Source organism: Marmota flaviventris, chromosome 18, assembly GCF_047511675.1.
Source record: "Marmota flaviventris isolate mMarFla1 chromosome 18, mMarFla1.hap1, whole genome shotgun sequence".
Classification (NCBI taxonomy): Eukaryota; Metazoa; Chordata; class Mammalia; order Rodentia; family Sciuridae; genus Marmota; species Marmota flaviventris.
The window spans coordinates 4,078,679-4,096,644 of record NC_092515.1 but is presented as its reverse complement, the minus strand read 5'-3'; the positions used below and the strand labels follow the sequence as shown (position 1 = coordinate 4,096,644).

At 41.4% G+C, this 17,966-nt stretch overlaps 1 protein-coding gene across 1 annotated transcript in view; it reads right to left on the bottom strand.

Moving 5' to 3' along the window:
• Positions 1–15,233: 15,233 nt before the first annotated feature.
• The window catches only part of Ppp2r1a (protein phosphatase 2 scaffold subunit Aalpha), a 29,808-nt gene continuing 27,075 nt past the window's right edge, over positions 15,234–17,966 (bottom strand). Inside the window, exons 14-15 of the mRNA XM_027921612.2 lie at positions 15,802–15,893; positions 15,234–15,685 (exon numbers count right to left, since the gene is read on the bottom strand). Of these exons, the coding sequence (XP_027777413.1) occupies positions 15,669–15,685; positions 15,802–15,893 (109 nt within the window). The 3' untranslated portion in view covers positions 15,234–15,668. The remainder of the gene's footprint in view (positions 15,686–15,801; positions 15,894–17,966) is intronic.

Sequence of the window (17,966 nt, the reverse complement as noted above, 5' to 3'; positions counted from 1 at the left end):
CTTTTGTTAGTGTGATCATTTTGGTAATATTAATTCTTCCTAAGAACAGGGGAGGTCTTTTCATCTTCTAAGGTCTTCTTTAATTTCTTTCTTTAGCATTCTGTAGTTTTCACTGTAGAGGCCTTTTACCTCTTTTGTTAAGTTGATTCCCAAGTATTTTTTTTTTGAGGTTATTGTAAAGGAAGTAGTTTTCCTAATTTCTATTTCAGAGGGTTCCTCACTGATGTACAGATGTGTGTTTGATTTATGACTGTTTATATACTGACATTTTGCTGAATTCATTTTTTAGTTTTATTTTTCTGGTAGAACCTTTCAGATCCTCTAAGTATAGAATCATGTCATCAGCAAACAGTGACAGTTTCTTTTCTTATTTGTATCCCTTTAATTTCTTTCTTCTGCCTAATTGCTCTGGCTACAGTTTCAAGGACTGTGCTTAATAAAAGTGGTGAAAGAAGGCATCTCTGTTTTGTTTCAGTTTTTAAAGGGAATACTTTCAATCGTTCTCCATTTAGAATAATGTTGTCCTTTGGTTTAGCATAGATAGCTTTTGCAATGTTGAGATATGTTCCTATTATCCCTAGTTTTTCTAGTGTTTTGAACATGAAGTGGTGCTGAATTTTGTTGAATGTTTTTTCTTACCCTTAAGTCTATTGATGTGATGAATTACATTTATTGATTTTTGTATGTTGAACCAATCATTCATTCCTGGGATGAACCCCAGTTGATCACTGTGCACTCTTTTTTATATGTTTTTGTATGCAATTGGCCGGTATTTTACTGAGAATTTTTGCATTTATGTTCATCATGGATATTGGTCTGAAGTTTTCTTTCCTTCGTGTGTTTTTGTCTGGTTTTGATATCAAGATGATGCTAGCTTTATAGAATGAGTTTGGAATGGTTCCCTCCTTTTCTATTTCATGGAATAATTTGAGAAGTATTGGTATTAGTTCTTCTTGGAAGGTCTTGTAGAACTCTGCTGAGAATTTGTCTGATTTTGGACTTTTCTTTGTTGATAGACTTTTGATGCTGTCTTCTATTTCATTGTTTAAAATCAATGTGTTTAAATTGTATATGTCCTCCTGATTCTGTTTGGGTAGAATATATGTCTCTAGAAATTTGTCAATATCATCAAGATTTTATTTCTTAATGGAGTACAAGTTTTCAAAATAATTTCTAATTGTTTTCTATATTTTAATAATGTCTGTTGTGATATTTTCTTTTTCATCATGTATGTTAATAATTTGAGTTTTCTTCCTTCTTCATTAGTGTGGCTAAGAGTTTATCAATTTTTATTTATTTTTTTCAAAAAAATTTTTGCTTTGTCAATTTTTAATTTTTTTTTCAATTTTATTGATTTCAACTCTGATTTTAATTATTTACTGTCTTCTACTACTTTTGGTGTTAATTTGTTTTTATTTTTCTAGGGCTTTAAGATGTTGTCATTTATTTGTTAACTTTTTTTTATTCTTTTGATGAATGAGCTCAATGCAATAAATTTTCCTCTTAGCACCGCCTTCATAGTGACCCAGAGATTTTGATATGCTGCATTGGTGTTCTCATTTACCTCTACGATTTTTTTATCTCCATTCTGATGTCTTCTGCTATCCATTTCTCATTCAGTATCATGTTATTTAGTTTCCAGGTGTTGGAGTAGCTTCTATTTTTACTTTATCATTGATTCCTAGTTTAATTCTATGATCTGATAGAATACAGGTAGTATCTTTATTTTTTATTTTATTCTTTTTTTTGTATTTTCTTAGAGTTGCTTTGTGGCATAATATATGGTCTATTTTAGAGAAGGAGCCATGTGCTGTTGAGAAGAAAGTGTGTTCCCTCATTGATAGATGAAATGAACTATGTATGTCTGTTAAATCTAAATTATTGATTGAATTACTGAGTTCTATAGTTGTTTTTTTTTTTTTTTGTTGTTGTTGTTGTTGTTTGTTTTGTTTAGCTTTTGTTTGCATGATCTACCCTGTGATGAAAGAGGTGTGTTAAAGTTGCCCACTATTATTGTGTTGTGATCTATTTGACTCTTGAGATTGAGAAGAGTTTGTTTGATGAATGCTAGATGCTCCATAGTTATGGGCACATATATTTATAATTGTTATGTCTTGTTGATGTCTGTTTCCTTTAGTCAGTCTGCAATGGCCTTCTTTATCCCCTTTGACTAACTTTGGCTTCAAGTCTACTTTATTTGATATGAGGATGGAAACCACTGCTTGTTTACATGTCCCATGTGCACGATATGTTTTTTCCCAACCTTTCACCTTAATGTCTTTTCATGTCTATGTATGTCTTTTCTTATGAGTCTTTTTGTAAGCAGCATATTGTTGGATCTTTTTAAAAAATCCAATCTGCCAGTCTACTTCTTTGGATTGATGAGCTTATTAGGCCATTAACATTCAGGGTAATACATGTATATGTACAGTTCATGTGTATGTACATGTATGTATATATACAGTATATATGTTTGTATATATATTGTTGCCATCCTTAAACACACACTGACCATGCTCTGCATTCAGTCTTCAGGGTTCACTCATGCTTTAGCTGAAAATCTGAACCTGGTGATGATCCTCTCCCACTTCCCCACACTGCCTACTGGCTGACTCCTTTCACTCTCTGCTTCCTTAACTTCAACAGCTTTAGGTTTTGCACAGAATTGGTCTCGTGTAGCATTTGGTGTTCTGTGTCTGGCATGCTGCACCTACCATGGTAACCTCCAGACATATACATGATGTTGCAAATGAAAGGGTTTTTGTTTCCACATGTGGCTATGTAAATATTGCTGCAATGGTGTGGGAGTGCAGATGACTTCTGGCTCTGTACCCTGATGTATGATTGGTGGATCACATGTTATTTCTGTATTTCATTGTTTGAGAAAAATCCCATGTTTTTTTTAATGACTGTATGAATTTCCTACCAAAATATGTACCAAGATTGTATTCCCTAACATTCTCACCAACTGGTATATTTTGAACTTCCAGAACTATCCTAATAGCGTAGGATATATGACAATGTCATTTGGATTTGCATTCCTCTCATGATTAGTGATATGGAGCTCCTTTACACATAGCTATATCCTATAGGGAACATTTTATTCAAGTGCTTCACTCACTTGTAGTGGGATTATTCCTATTTTTACCCTTGAACTTCTTCTGTCATGAAGATATCAACTTTCCATAGGATATTTTGCCTCCTGGAATTTTCTCCCACTCATAGTGTGTCTTAATTTTGCTAGATTCTTAGCAACAGTGGTTGCCAGGAACTAGGGGAATGGAGAAAAGGCAGTTCTGATCAGTGGGCATAAAGTTTCAGTCAAGCAGGATAAATAAGCTCTAGAAAGCTTCCTTACAACAAGGTATCTATGGTCAATAGAAATGTGCTGTACATTTAAATATTTGGTAAGATGATAAATCTTAAGTATTGTTACCATAAGAAATATTTTAACAAACAGTAAAAGAAAAACAAACAATAAAACAAAGAGAGGAGTGGGGAAATGTTGCTGGTTTCTCCTTTGATGCACAGGAGCCTTTAATTTTAACATAGCTCCACTTGTTCGGTTTTTCTTATGGTCCAAAGTTTGGTGCCTTATGGAGAAAGAACATTGTAAGGACAATAAGATAGTCCTTTATCACATATTCTTTTAGGAGTTATATGGTGCCAGATTTCACATTTCAGTCTTTCATCCATTTGAAAGAGGTTTTTATGTACTGTAGAAGAAAAAGATCCAATCTCATTTGTTGGATGTGGATGTGTGGTTTTTCAAAATGCACTTATTGAAGAGAGTATTATGACTTTCTTGCATGTTCTTGCCATCCGTAGATGACTATGTAAGTGAGACCCTGCTCTGAGTGTCCCACATTCTATTTCATTGGTATCCCTGTCTGCTTTCATTACAATGTCTTTGTTATATAGTATGATGTTAGAGGTGTGACATCTCTAGCTGTGTTCTCACACTTTTATTTTTTTAAATAAGCATTTGGGGCTTTTGTGGTTTCATTCCAATCATAGATTTGGTCTTTTGTAGTGAAAAGAACTGCAATGGAGATTTGAGAGAGATTTAATTGAACCTATAGTTCACTTTGGGTAGTATGGACATTTAATAATGTGGCTTCTCCTGATCCATGAATGTGAGATACCATTTTATTTGCTTGTGCTTCCTCCAATTTTTTTCATCAATTTCTTATAATTAGGGTAACACGGTAACACATTGTCCAGTAATACATGTCCATTTAAGGCCTCAAAGCCAGCCATTCATGTTAACTCCTTCTGGACGTTTAACAACCATTGCCCTTTTTCTTCTTCTGTTTGTTAGCATCCCAAGATGTGCACCACCACCTTATCCCCATGTACCTCTTTTAGCATGTCCTCTTTTTTTACTGCTCTGTCTCACATCTATGCAGTATTAATGCCTAAAACATTCTCGATTTCATATCCTAGGTCTTGACCTAAGTGGCCAACCTCACAGCATTTATTAAGATGATTTACTATAAATATTGTCCTTGTAGGGTTGGACAGGATCAAAAATAATATAAAGGGCCCCTTTTCTGTGGCCACTCTTTGAGGCTCTCAAATTGTCATTATAGAAATTGTGTATCTGTCCTGTCAAAGCATCTAATCCTGTTGCTGTCATCGGTGAGGGTCCCATTTAGAACATGCTGTTACTTGTATGAATACCATTCTGCTTCTCCTTCCTGTCAGTAATGGGAGTTAATATTGGTAGAGTATATTTCCCTAAAAATATTTTGTATGAATTGGCATTGAATTGTACAAATGAGTCCAAATTAAGTAACTTGTATTTGTGCAGATGAGTCCAATGGCTTCCAAGGTGAATTATTAGCATCACATTCTTTTATATGTGAGTTTTTATATCCATCCCAGGTATATTGTCTCATTCTATTTCTTGCCTATAGCTTAAAGAATGGTGCCACTCAGGAAAATGAATAGGAAGCAACTAAATTTGAGGTAGAAAACCACTCAAGGAAGCAAAGAATACAATGAACATGCATAGCTCACTGCCAGTCCTACACATAACAGACCTCAGTATTGTGTGCTTCCGTGGTGTGGGATGCTGTCTGCTTCCAGTAATCATAGATTATTGGAAGTAAAAGTATCTCCAAACTCTCCAGGATCCTATTAAGAGATGCTATGAAGATATTATCCCAAAAGATCTAAAATCAGCATCCTACAGTGAAATAGCTACCTCAATGTTTACAGCAGCACAATTCACAATAGCTAAACTATGGAATCAACCCAAATCCTGTCAATAGATGAACGGACTAAGAATTGTGATACACACACACACACACACACACACACACACACACACTGGAGCTCTACTCAGGCATAAAAATGAATGAAATTATGGCATTTACTGATAAATGGATGAAAATGGAGAATATCATGCTGAATGAAAGAAGCCAAACTCAGAAACTTGACATGTGGAAGGTAGGGTAAAATAAAGGAAAGAGGGAGGGAAGGACAGGATAACAGAGAGGGATAGATAGAATAGAGGGTTGGGAAAGGGGAGGCAATGCAGAACGAATTCTTTAAAAATCATGCTGTGTGCATATATAAATACACCACAGGGAATTTCACCTTTATACACAGGTAGAAAGAACCAAGGAAAGTAAACAGAAGCCTAGTAGAGGAAGGAGAATGGGAGAGTGGATGGAGGACTGGAGAGAGAAGGGGAGGGATCATGAGCTGAAATCGAACTCCATGCACGTATGAGTTTGTTGAAATGAACCCAACTACTATGTATAAATATAAAGCTCTAATTTAAAAAATAAAAAGAGATACTACGAAGAAACATGATTATTTTTGATAAGTGTCACCTGGGGAGAAAGTTTTCAGCAGTGTCCTCAGCTCCCCAAGCCTGCACACCCATTACTGCTGCAGCATCAGGGCTAATTGGTCCAAGGAGAGGGAAGGTCACAGTCACAGACCCACGTCAGAAGCTGGCTGCCTCCCTGCAGCACACATCCTGGTCACAGAGGCCTCAGCTCTGAGATCAACATCCTAGTAAAATAAATAACCAGGTGAGTATTTCCAATGTCAGTATGAAATGCAGATTGTCATGGAAAATCCATTTTAAGAATCTGAATAAGTGATCATATCAGAAAAAAAGGATTCTGGAATGCACATGGTAAATATTAAAGCTACTCAGGAAAAGAAAAATTTCTGAATGGATTCACGCTCTAAAGAGAAATGGGGTTGCAGACCATGCACCAATCCCTGATAGCTCCTAATTTTACTTAATGTGATTTTTAGTGACAGTTTGTTGGATTAAACAACACTGATTTTCAAGATGTGTGAAGGTGTTGCCTCAAAATCAGACTGCTGCTCAGCCTCCCTGAGAGGAAACCTAGCCTAAATCTGCAAGATTTCAAGGGCTGGACCTATAGTCACTCAGGCTTCTTATAACAAGTAGGAAGAACTTACAGGAATCCGCTAGTCCTGTGTAGAAAGTGATCTGAGTGATGTTTGCTGGAATACAATGTTTTCTCTACATTGGGTAAAGACAGAATAGACACAGTAACTGTACCAATCCTGAAACCATCAGTGCTCTATGACTATGGTGAGGCCATTTCCCACTTAACATGGAAAGTAACATTTCAAGAAAATAGCATGAGTATTACAGGTGTGCAATACCAGTTATCAGATGGATGTCTTGTTTTTACCTGATTAAAAAATATTCGCCTGATTGTAGCAAATGCATCATTTGCTACATACAAGGAGAAGGCTAGCAGTGTGCAGGAAACATGTAGGAAATCTCTACCTGTTAAACTTTTTTAACCTAAATATGTTCTAAATAAGAAGTCCTCTTCAATATGTGCATTTTGAAAGACAGCTGTATTTGTGTTCTTACATGCACAATATAGACAAAAATCTACTATTTCAAGTTTTTAAATGCACAGGACTTCATGCCGTGGATATGACAGTTTGCATATAGGATTCCTATTCTAATATCAGTGATCAACCTTGTTTCCTTTATCTAGTTGTCCTTAAGTCAGTTATGTTAATACATAAGTATATCATCTGAAGAGAGTAAGAATTTTCTTCTACCCTCCACTCTTTCATCACCAGTTGTTGCAACATGTCCCAAAGCTTAGGACATGCTATATCATTGTGACACGATGCTTGTAATAGGTGCCATTGTGTTGTTTTCCTAACACACAACCATGGAGTAGCTGTCCCGATGTGCAGCCAGTCCCGCCTCACTTCAGGTAACTCACCATGGGACAGGTGCCTGCAGGGCTAGAGTTCCTTCAGTGTACCTGCAGTTATTAAAACACCTAAATGTCCCCCCCCAAAATTGATATTGGTCCATAGAATGAACCTTTTTTAAAAATAATTTTTTAGTTGTAGATGAACACAATATTGTTTATTTTTATGTGGTGCCAGGATCAAACCCAATGCCTCACACATCCTTGGCAAGTGCTCTACCACTGAGCCACAACCCTGGCCCAGTCCATAGAATAAATCTTTACAAGCAAATGGAAACATATTAATATAAGAAGTTATAAAATACCACTAGTTTAGAATACATTAGGAATGTAGAAGAGCAAAAGTAAATATAGAACTGGATTGTCTGAACCTTTAGGGAAGCCTGGTGGTTCACTGAACTGTTTCAACTCAGCCAGTTCCAGGACCCTTCTCTGTCCCTAATAAGAATACAAATCTAGATCTCTATCCAGTGTGCTCAAGTTCTCCTCCTCTTTGGAAAGTCATCTCAGTGCCTGCCTTCTGTCATGAAGAATCAAGAAGTCACCATGTGCTGCCTTCATAGCAGGGATTTATTCACAATTAATGCCTTTAGATACACATAAAAATATTTATGAATATTTTAGAAATAGCCTTAAAAGAAGAAACATGAAAGTAAATTTTCAGAGCAGGAACTCCTGTGAGTGGGCAATGCTGGGTTTTAGTTGACAGGACAGGAGCAGCCCAGTCCTGTTCCCTGCCGGACCTCTTGTTGGCACAGGAGGGAACTGGCAGGATGGCAGCCAGTGCTGTGGCTGTAGGTATCATATTCTTGTCACAGACTGTGGTTGGAGCTCTGGGCAATTCCTCTCTTCTCCTCCATTACCTGGTCCTCTACTTCACTGGGTGCAGGGTAAGACACACAGACTTGATTCTTCAGCACTTGATTGTGGCCAACTTGTTAACTCTCCTGTGTAGACGAGTTCCCCAGACAGTGGCAGCATTAGTTTGAAACATAGAAACTACTTTTCTTTCTTCACAGGGTGGGTAGAGGTTTGTCCATGTGCAGCACCTGCCTCCTCAACATTTCCAGGCCATCTCAATCACTACTGGGGACTCCTGGTTGGCAGAGTTTAACATGAAAGCTTCCAGTTATATGGGCCCCTCCATATGCTGAGCTGGATCCTGTACCTCCTTGTAAACATTCACTCTCTTATGTACAGTACTAAAAAATATAGTAGTAACAAAAAAATCACCAGCCTAAGCAATTTTGGAAACTGTTCTGTTCATCATGATAAAACCCTAACCTCACTGCATGCAGCATTGCTAACATTCCCTGATGTCACAAAACCATCCTTCTCCTGATAAGCACCTTTGTCTTTTATACAATTTCCTGCATCTTTCAAGTTTCCTTGGGTGTTGTTTATAATCCCAGCTTGTTCCTGATGAACACAGGTACAATATTGCTGGGTGACTGCCAGCTTTCAGCCCCTTTTCACTCATGAGGTGAGCCTCCAGAGCTTCTGCACCTTGCTTTGCCTGTACACAGACTCCTAGTGCAATGATAAATCAGTCACATTGTCAAGATGGCTGTAGCCACACAAAAACATACACATTTGTATACTGTATTCCCATGTATATTTGCATATGTTTTCATTCATGTACCGTCAAGATGTTGATTGTCCCTGAAGCAATTTAAGAAATTTTCACAGAAGTAAAAATTTTCAATTTTAAAAGACTCATAAAACAACAAAAATCTCTTTTAACATAAAATCCATTTTATTTGATGTCAATCTTACCATTGTAGTTGATTAACTGGTTACAATGTAATGAATATATCTTTCATCTATTTACTTCTACTCTTTTAGCTTAGCTTTTTCTTGAGTCAGATATGCTCCCCTTGTACCATAAGGCCTCCTATCTCAGCCTTTTTTCTTGGAAACCTATCCAAATGAATACAATCAAATAGTATTTGACTTTAAAAGAGCAGTTAGTCTTTTATCTTCATATAACCATGGACATCCTTTGGTAGAATTTACCCACAGATCTTGCGCTCTTCATGACACTTGTTTTATTTTCTTATTCTATTTTTTTCTGTGTAATTTACTTTCTTTCATAATTCCACATTTTACCCCTTTTCTTTGATGGTGAATATTTACCACTCAGAAATTACAGCATATTTTTTGAAAACTAGTCATAGGGTAAATCATTTAGAATTTTTAGTCTCCACATTGACAATATAAGGTTGTTGAAACTAATCTGTTTACCTTCTTTCAGTTTTTAATTGCCCATGTTTTCTAAAATAATTTTATGCACAGGCTGTGAATGTTCTCCTCAATGAGATCTGACTAACTTAACTTAACACAGCTCTGCATGCAGCTCCTATGTCAAAAAAGACAGCAAGGTCCTCTTCACTGATGCCACTTCTCTCCTTTCCCATCATGGTCCCTGGGTGACCACTATGTGACAGCTAACTACGTAAGTCTCTTTTTTTTCTCTTTTATAATTTCTGTAAATGGAATCACATTGCATAACTCTTTAGTATTTAGCTAAAAATTACATGCTTCTGAACTTATCTGCATTTTCACAGTTAGTGATAGGATTCCATTGTATGGGACTCCAGCTATAAATCATCCCTCCCTTGATGCCCGTGTGGGGCTTCAGTTTGGGGCATCATCAGTAGTGCTGGCATGAAAGTTCTACCTCATGTTTTAAAGACACAGTAGTGCTTTCTGTTGGGTTCACGTATAGAAGAAAGTGTTGGGTCTCCAGCTTGCACATATATACAGATCTAGAACACCTCAGTTTTAGAAAACACTTCCAATATTCCCAAATTTCTGTATGCATTTCACACCAAGAAAAAGCTCTTAATTTTAAACTTGACAAGTTCTCCTTTGTATCTCACGTTTTTTGTTCTGTTTAGGTTATTTTCCCAAGACTGGGGTGTAGCTCAGTGGTACAGCACCTGCTTAGTCTGTGCGAGTCCCTGGGCTCAATTCCCAACACCACAAAAAGAAAACAACAGAATATGCCCACTTCTGACCCCTGACACTTTCTCTTGGCTGCTTTGGCAACTCCTGCCCCCTGCCCTCCCAGCCTCTAACCTGTGCTGTTGTCCCCTTGCCCAGCCTCTTATTCCCTTGTGGTTCAACCTCCTCCTCCCACACTTTTAACCTCCCTGGACCACTGCCTACTTCCAAGACCCACCAACCCCATATTCCCCTTCTCCTATAACACCTGATTGCTAAATCTGTGATAGGTTTCCTGTGACTTTCACAAACCACTGATCTTTACCACTTCTGCCCAATATCTCATCTGCATTCCCTCCTTAATTCTCACGTCCTCACTTTCCCCTATGCCCTCAATCCCTGCAATGCACATTGACCCCTCTGCCACATTTAACACCGTCTGCCTTTTATCCTTTCAGGTCCTTTTCTCCTGCTCTCTATGCTGCCATGCCCAGACTCTGCACCACTTTTATCAGCACCCTGCCCCTTTTGTACCCGGGTGTCCTCCACCCAAGCACCTTCTCTCTTCCAAACGCCACAGCCTTCTTACAAGGTGTCTCAATGTTAGGTGGTAATGCTCACTAATTTTTCAGGCTGTGGCTATTGTTTGGACTTGGAAGCTCCCCAAAGATTCACGTTAAAGGGCTAGTTTCCAGGATGGTGCTACTGGGAGGTGATGGGCCTTTTAATAGGTGGAACTTAATGGTCCCTGGAGACATGCCCTTGAAGGGAATCTTGGGATTCTGGCCCTTTGTCTTCCTGTTTGCTTCCTGGCTGCTGGGTGGTTTTGCTATGCCACACACTGCTGCCAGGATACAGTGCCAAAGTATTAGGGTCAATGGATCACAAAATGGAACCTCCAAAACTGTGAGCCAAAATAAGCCTTTTCCCTTTATAAGTTGATTACCTTGGGTATTTCATCATAGTTACACAAAGCTAACATAGTATTTATGAATATTGTCCTGGTAAGTTGTATGGGTGGAAGGGTTACAAGTGATGGGATGGGCCCCTCTTCTCTGGCATCCAGAGGTCTGGAGATACAACTACTATATATGACATGTCAAGACACACAAACACACACACACACAAACACACACACGGTGACTACGTATGATTACAAGTAGTGTGTACATGCCAAGTATGTGCATGGATCTTTGAATGTGCTGCCAACTGTGTATGTGAGGGACTGTATGAGCATCATGGAAGGCTCCATGTGTACTTGAGTGTGAGTGTCCACATGCACATTTTCATCCTTGCATAAGTGTGTAAATGGTTTTTGTATATAGTCTGGGTCATCTACCAATCAACCCAAGTTGAATACTGGGGATGCCTGGATGATGAACCTGATCAAACTGTGAATCTGTCTTTAGGAATACTCAAAGAATCCATTTCAGCTCCTAAATTAAGTTATCCTGACGTGGGTGAAGTTCATAGAGAAAAGACTGACATAACTTCGTGCCATTGGCCAGTGGGTCATGGCTGAACTCAACTAGATGTCATGTAGCAGACTATTTTCTATTTACCAAGTGGGGCTTCTCCTGTTTCTCTGCCACACTGAGATGAATTTATTTCTATCAACATTTGAGAAACTCACGTCAGGTAAGGGAATGCTAGAACTAGTCCCCAGTACAGTCTGCCCTTGCCTGTTCCTCTGCCCATATTAATCAGTTAGGCAGGAATAGAGACACATTGAGATGGGCCTCTCAGGAGACACCAGACCTCTATTCCTAGAGGAAACCAGTCTGGGTTGTAAGAGTGAGGCCTGGGGCTTTTCCAAAGTTCACAGTCCATCTGTGTAGTAGAGGGCTCCTGGGAATATACCAGAGTATTTCCATGGCTTAGAGCAGAGCGGCCAGGATCCTCATGGAAGAGGCAACTGCAATACTTGTTTATCAGACACCCTCCACACCAAGACTTCTGCAGTAGAGGCTCATCCAGGAGCTTGGCTTTGGTCAAGGATGGGGTCACACTGGAGCACAACCAAAGCCCACCGTTGCTCTGAAATGCTGCCCAGGCCATGGAGGGAGAATGACACTGGCATAGCACATCCTTCTCCATTTTAGATAACTTAATGCACATCTGCTCAGGTTTTATTTTTAGAATACATGTATTTTTTTAAATGTAATTTGGAAAAAAAAATACCCTCTACAGAAATATTCAGACTTGTTGAAACAAGAAAATCCAAAGAAGACCTCATCCCAGGACTTGGCTCAAGCCACCCTCCCCTTTCTCCCTCAATGACAAATGTTAGAGAGCTGTGAGGTCACTGGAGCTACCCGCTTCTGAGGACTTCCCTCCCACTTGATCTCCAGGACGGGTAAGGGACAAGCATCTCCAGTGTTAGTAATGGGAGTAGTTAGTAATGGCTACACCCTAATCAGAGGAGTGGGTTAGAAAGCTGTGCATCTGAGTCATCTTGAAGAATAGCTGCCCTGCCCTGTGGAAGCTGATAAGTTGTAATCTGCTCCCTCACCTAAGCATGACATGAGGTTCCACCCTGAGCACATTCTAGAAGAGCAGGGAAAGGGGACTTTCCCTGAGTAGGGAAGGAGGGTAGCCATAGAACACTGCTATGCACTGTGGGCACTTTCCTGCACCAAAGGGAAATGTTCTCACATTCCTAAATCCCCTTCCTATCTCAGAACTACTGTGCAGACAAACAGTCTGAGAGCTATGGTGCTTGGTATGTCAGTAGTAACCTCAGCTATCTCAACACCGGACACTATGGCCAAAGGAAGAACAAGCAGTGAGCAGGCCTAAGAGCCAGGAAGGAAAAGAGGACCTGCAGACCTGGGCAGGATTCTCTCCATATTTTCAAGCAGCACTCACATCCCCTCTCCAGCCACAGAGCAGAATTGGCTTCCAAGTTCAGGACATGAAACTGACCCCTGATATGAGCAAGTGTTGTGTATGTCCTCCCTTCCGAAGGCAGCCTGCTCCAAAGAAAGCCCTGGAGGCAGAAATACTGTCCTGGGAACAGTAGGCATTTTCTACAGTTTAGAGACTTAATCAGGAGGTAGAACTGACTAGGAATGTATGTTTGAAGACTTTTTTGATGTGGACCCTGGGGGGAAAAAGGGCAAGGCCTAGGAATATGGCAGGTGCTGCTAATGGGTCAGCTATAAAACACTGCTATCTAGAAGCAGGTCAACCTGACACTGACACTTTTCTCAGGTGGGTATCAAAGGAAAAAATTCCCTTCCCAATGGGAACAGCCTGGTCCCCAGCTGATGGCTACAGTGCAATGCCAAGGAATCCTCCATGAATGACAGGAATGTTTGTGATACTACCACATGTTCTCTCAGGAGAAAGGAGGCAAAATGAGGAAGAGGTTGGGATGGGAAGTGAATAAAGAGGAGAAAAGAGCCACTCCAGGGAGAAAGACATAAATATCCCCCTCCCCAGCTTGACACCCACAGCAAAAACCGATGGACCTGGGCCCAGGTGGCACGGCTCAGCAGGGGGCTCCCGCAGCAGAGCACTTTCAGCAGAGATGCACACAGGTTCCACCAAGGGAGGTTTCCAGGCCTGTCACTCTTAGATGAGCCTGGTGTCTTCCTTCCATCCATCCTGATGATAAGCAGGACTGTGTCCTTGGTGTAAACAGGAATCACCTGGTGATCCTCATCTGTTCTGGGAAGCTGCAGTAATTCCTGTGCCTGAGGGGACAGTGCCAGGGCTCTGCCTGAACCTCTATTTATTAACTAAAGGCACCAAATAACTCCCACAACCTCACCTTTTGACCCAAGTGGTGTGAGTCAGACTAGTAGAACAAGCAAGCATAGAAGTTTCTGGCAAAAAAGTCAAAGAAGCAGAATCATCCAAAAAGAAGACCAAGCTTATGCGTGGTGCTGTAAAGTGGCCACTAGAGAGAAGTTGTGCAGCTGTTGATTCAGACCTGCAGGGAGGAGAGGAGGACAGTGGAGCCCATCCTGGCCAGTTCCAGGACCAAGGGCCTTGCTCTGTGAAACCCTTCCACACATACACACCATCCAAGTGCCATGCTCCTTCCTCTGGGGCTCTCTGGGCCCCTCCCTGCATCAGTTAGGATTTTAGATGACCAACAGTGATAAGATCTCTGAAGAGTCAATTAAGAGTGCAGCCCCTCCTTGTGACCAATACCAGCCAGCTGGCTGTTTGCAGCATCAGGAGCCCAGGCTCTGGTCTTGCTCTTCTGCCTTGCAAGGCCTACATTCCATAGGTAATCTTCTGGCCTAAGATACCTGTCTCCATTCCAGCCATCTTATCTACATCCCAGAGTTCAGGAAGCAGGGGAAGGTGGGGGTCATGCCTTCCCCTCCTCACCGCCAAGGATCATTTCATAAAAGCCACATATACCATTTCTGTTCACACCTTTCCGGCCAGAATGTAGTCACAACTCCTCGCCAAACTTCAACAGACACTGGGAAATGTCTCGATCCCAGGCAGTCACGTGCCCAGCTAAAACTCAAGAGCTTCCATGTTAAGAGGGGGAGAAGAGCAGAGATTGAGAACAAATGCTTCTGTCACTAAAGTCCCCTTACTGCTTACTGCTCTAGCTTTGACTATTCTGAGGCTCAAAGACAGGGCCCAAACCCAAGACACCGTAGCATGTAGGGCCTGGTGCACAGGGTGTGCAGCAATCTAAAAATAGTCTTGACGGCACATCATGTGCAACACAGGGCTTCTTAATTCACAGGAACTAACTCATTAGGCACACATAACTTGCCTTACAACCTAGGCACAACTGTAACCCCCACTTTACAGAGCACAAAACCAAGGACTATGCTCTTAAGCAACAAATATACTGCTAGTATCTATACAAGTCAACCACAGCATAGAACTCTATGGGCAGACATCATGAGGGGACCTCTGCCCGTAGGCCAACGCACTGCTGGTGGACCTCAGGGAACACTTCTCACTCTAGAGACACCTGCTGTAATGGCTCTAGGACTAGTTCCCCCCAGAGAGAAGGGCATAGTCTGTGGCCCTGAGGTGGCAGCCCCTCCTCCATGCCGACAACTCAGACCAAAGGACTATTTCTAGACCTTTATTTCTCTGTGAAAAGAAGGAAAAAGGAATAAAATAAAAATGGCAGAGTTGACACAAAAAATCCACTGGGGGATGGGAAATAGGGAAGTGGACAAGTAGATGGGAAGGGGTCCCCATTACAGCAGCAGGAGCCAGTGACCTGGGATGCTCACATCTCTCCCCCAATGTGGGCAAGTGTGGCCCCTTCCTCCCAGGTTGCTGCCCTGTCCTACCTTGTGCTCCCCCAGCCCCTTGGGAGGTGGACAGTGACAAGTCATCCCAGGCTGGGGAGAGGAGGAACCGTGCTGGGTGAAGGGGCCTGGGGTCAGACCATGCACAGGGAGTGACAGTCAGTGGCCCTCTACTTCTCCCCAAAGAAGGTACTTAGGGGAGTTGGAGGGTGGACACCAGAAGCCGGTGTGGGCTCTTCTTCCAGCATCAGGCGAGAGAGAGAACTGGGAAAAAGGAACAGGCGAGACTCAGAACCACAGCTCTCCCTCTGCCCACAACTGCCACATCTCCCTCTTCCCAGGCCACTGTGAACTGGGGCTCTATGCTTTCAAGGACTTACCAGTCAGAGCCTCCTGGGCAAAGTACTTGACATCCACATCCTGGTCCTGGGTCAGCTTCTCCAAGATGGGCTTGACTTCACTCTGCAGGGTGCTGGGAGAAGGGAGACGAGAGGTAAGCCAGGCGTATCTGGGGGCCACAGATGGGCAGAGAGTTCCTGAGTAAGAGTCAAAAACAGACACACACACACACACACACCAAAACCCAAGTGGGGAAGCCTCCAGAGCCGAGGAAATACCCATGCACAAATAAGAAGTCTCTGAGGCCCAGGATACAATTACTCTGAAGGTTGGAAGGTGACAAACAAGGACAGACATCTCAGGGGCCCAGAAAAGGAACATCAGAGCTGTCAGGGAAAGTAGAGCAAAGAGGCAGAGAACCCATGAGTCTCAACTGAGCAGCTGGTGCCTTTCACTGATGAGAGACATATTCACCGAGGCCCCTGTGTATTATGTGTGAACACAGTGTTACATCACTCTTGATTCCCGCCCATGGAGAGCTTGAACCAGGAAAAGACACAGTCCAAACTGGGAATAAGTAAAAGGCGTGGGACAAGAGGCTCAGCTGGGGAATTCCTGGCCCTGCAGGAGCTCAGCAGAGAAATCCACTCTCACCTACTTGGGCCCAGGTACATGCGCCTTCATTGAAAATCAGTAATTTGGGGAATGAAGAAAGATTTCTGAGACAAATTAAAGGTAAGAAATAAGGTGTACACATCCCATTTGTTTTCTCCCGGCTGACAGAGAACTCCCCTTCCTCCCATGTAATCAAGGATTTGTTTTGCTTATTTCTGAACTTGAAATAAATGGTGTATCTTCCTGGGTCTGGGTTCTCTCTCAACAAGATGTCTGAGTCACTTGTGTCGTTGTAAGGGTCTGCTTTCTCACTGTTGGGTGAGTTTTCAGCCCCATGAATAAGCCCCAATGAGTCCACTCTATGGTGGACAGGCACTTGGGTTGCTTCTACCTTGCCACTGCTACGTGCAAAGCTACCACAAGCATCTGTCTGTCTCCTCTGGGACATAGACTAGGGTAACAAGGGGTGGCACACAGGGTTCAGGTGCAACTAGCCTCACTTCAGCCCACCATCATTCAGAGCACATGGCCTCTTCCACAGCCCCTGGCAGTCAGTGAGCCATCCTGCTGATCCACACCCAGCCATGGACTAGCTGGTCTGGGCAGGACACACCACCATGTCATGCATTATCTTGATGGCGAATGATGCTGATGCCCTGTCATATCCTTTCTGGCCATCTGGAGACACTCCTTTTGAACTATAAGTTCAAGTCTTTTTGCCTTTGTCTTTCTTGGGCTTCCCTCACCTTAGTATTTTGTACACAAGTTTTCTGGGTGAATCCTGCAAATACCTCCTTCTTAATCAGGGGTTTTCCATTTCACTTTGAAATGTTACTTTTAATAAATAATTCTTCATTTACTGAAGGCCCTTTATCAATCTCTTCCTATGCCAAGTGATGAAGACATATATTCTCCTACATTTTCTTCTAAAGATCTATTTCTTTGTCTTTCTGTTTTGCTCTGTCACTTCAAGTTAATTTGCTTATACACTGAGACAGTTCTTTTATTTACATGTGGACATCCAAGTGAGCCACCACTTTTGAAACCATGAGCACTGCCCACCGAAGTGCACTGGGATCTGCTACTACACCAGCTCCGTCTGCTCTTCCGCCTCCACCCTATCCTCTGTGCTGTGTGAACGTCCTTGAATCTACACCTGTTTTGATTATAGTGGCATCCTAAGTCTTGGAATCTGGTAGAATACTTCATCCAACTTCATTCTTAAGAATGCTTTGGCTAATTCAGATGTCTGCATTTCCATGTTATTTCCAGCATCATCCTGTCAATTTTCCACGAAAAATATCTGCTGAAATTTAATGGGCTTGTACCAAATCTAAAGATGTATTTGGAGAATTGTTCCATGCACGAATATTATTTAGGTTTCCCTGAATTTCTTAGAACAATGTTTTATAGATTTCACCAGGTGTTTCACATCTTTCATTTAATGTTTATTCTACTATTATTAATTATACAAGTACATGCATAACACCCACACACACACACACACACACACATAGATTTATATTTGTATGTGTGTATACATATTATATGTAAATACTTGTTAATTTCATTTTCTAATGATTGGTTGCTG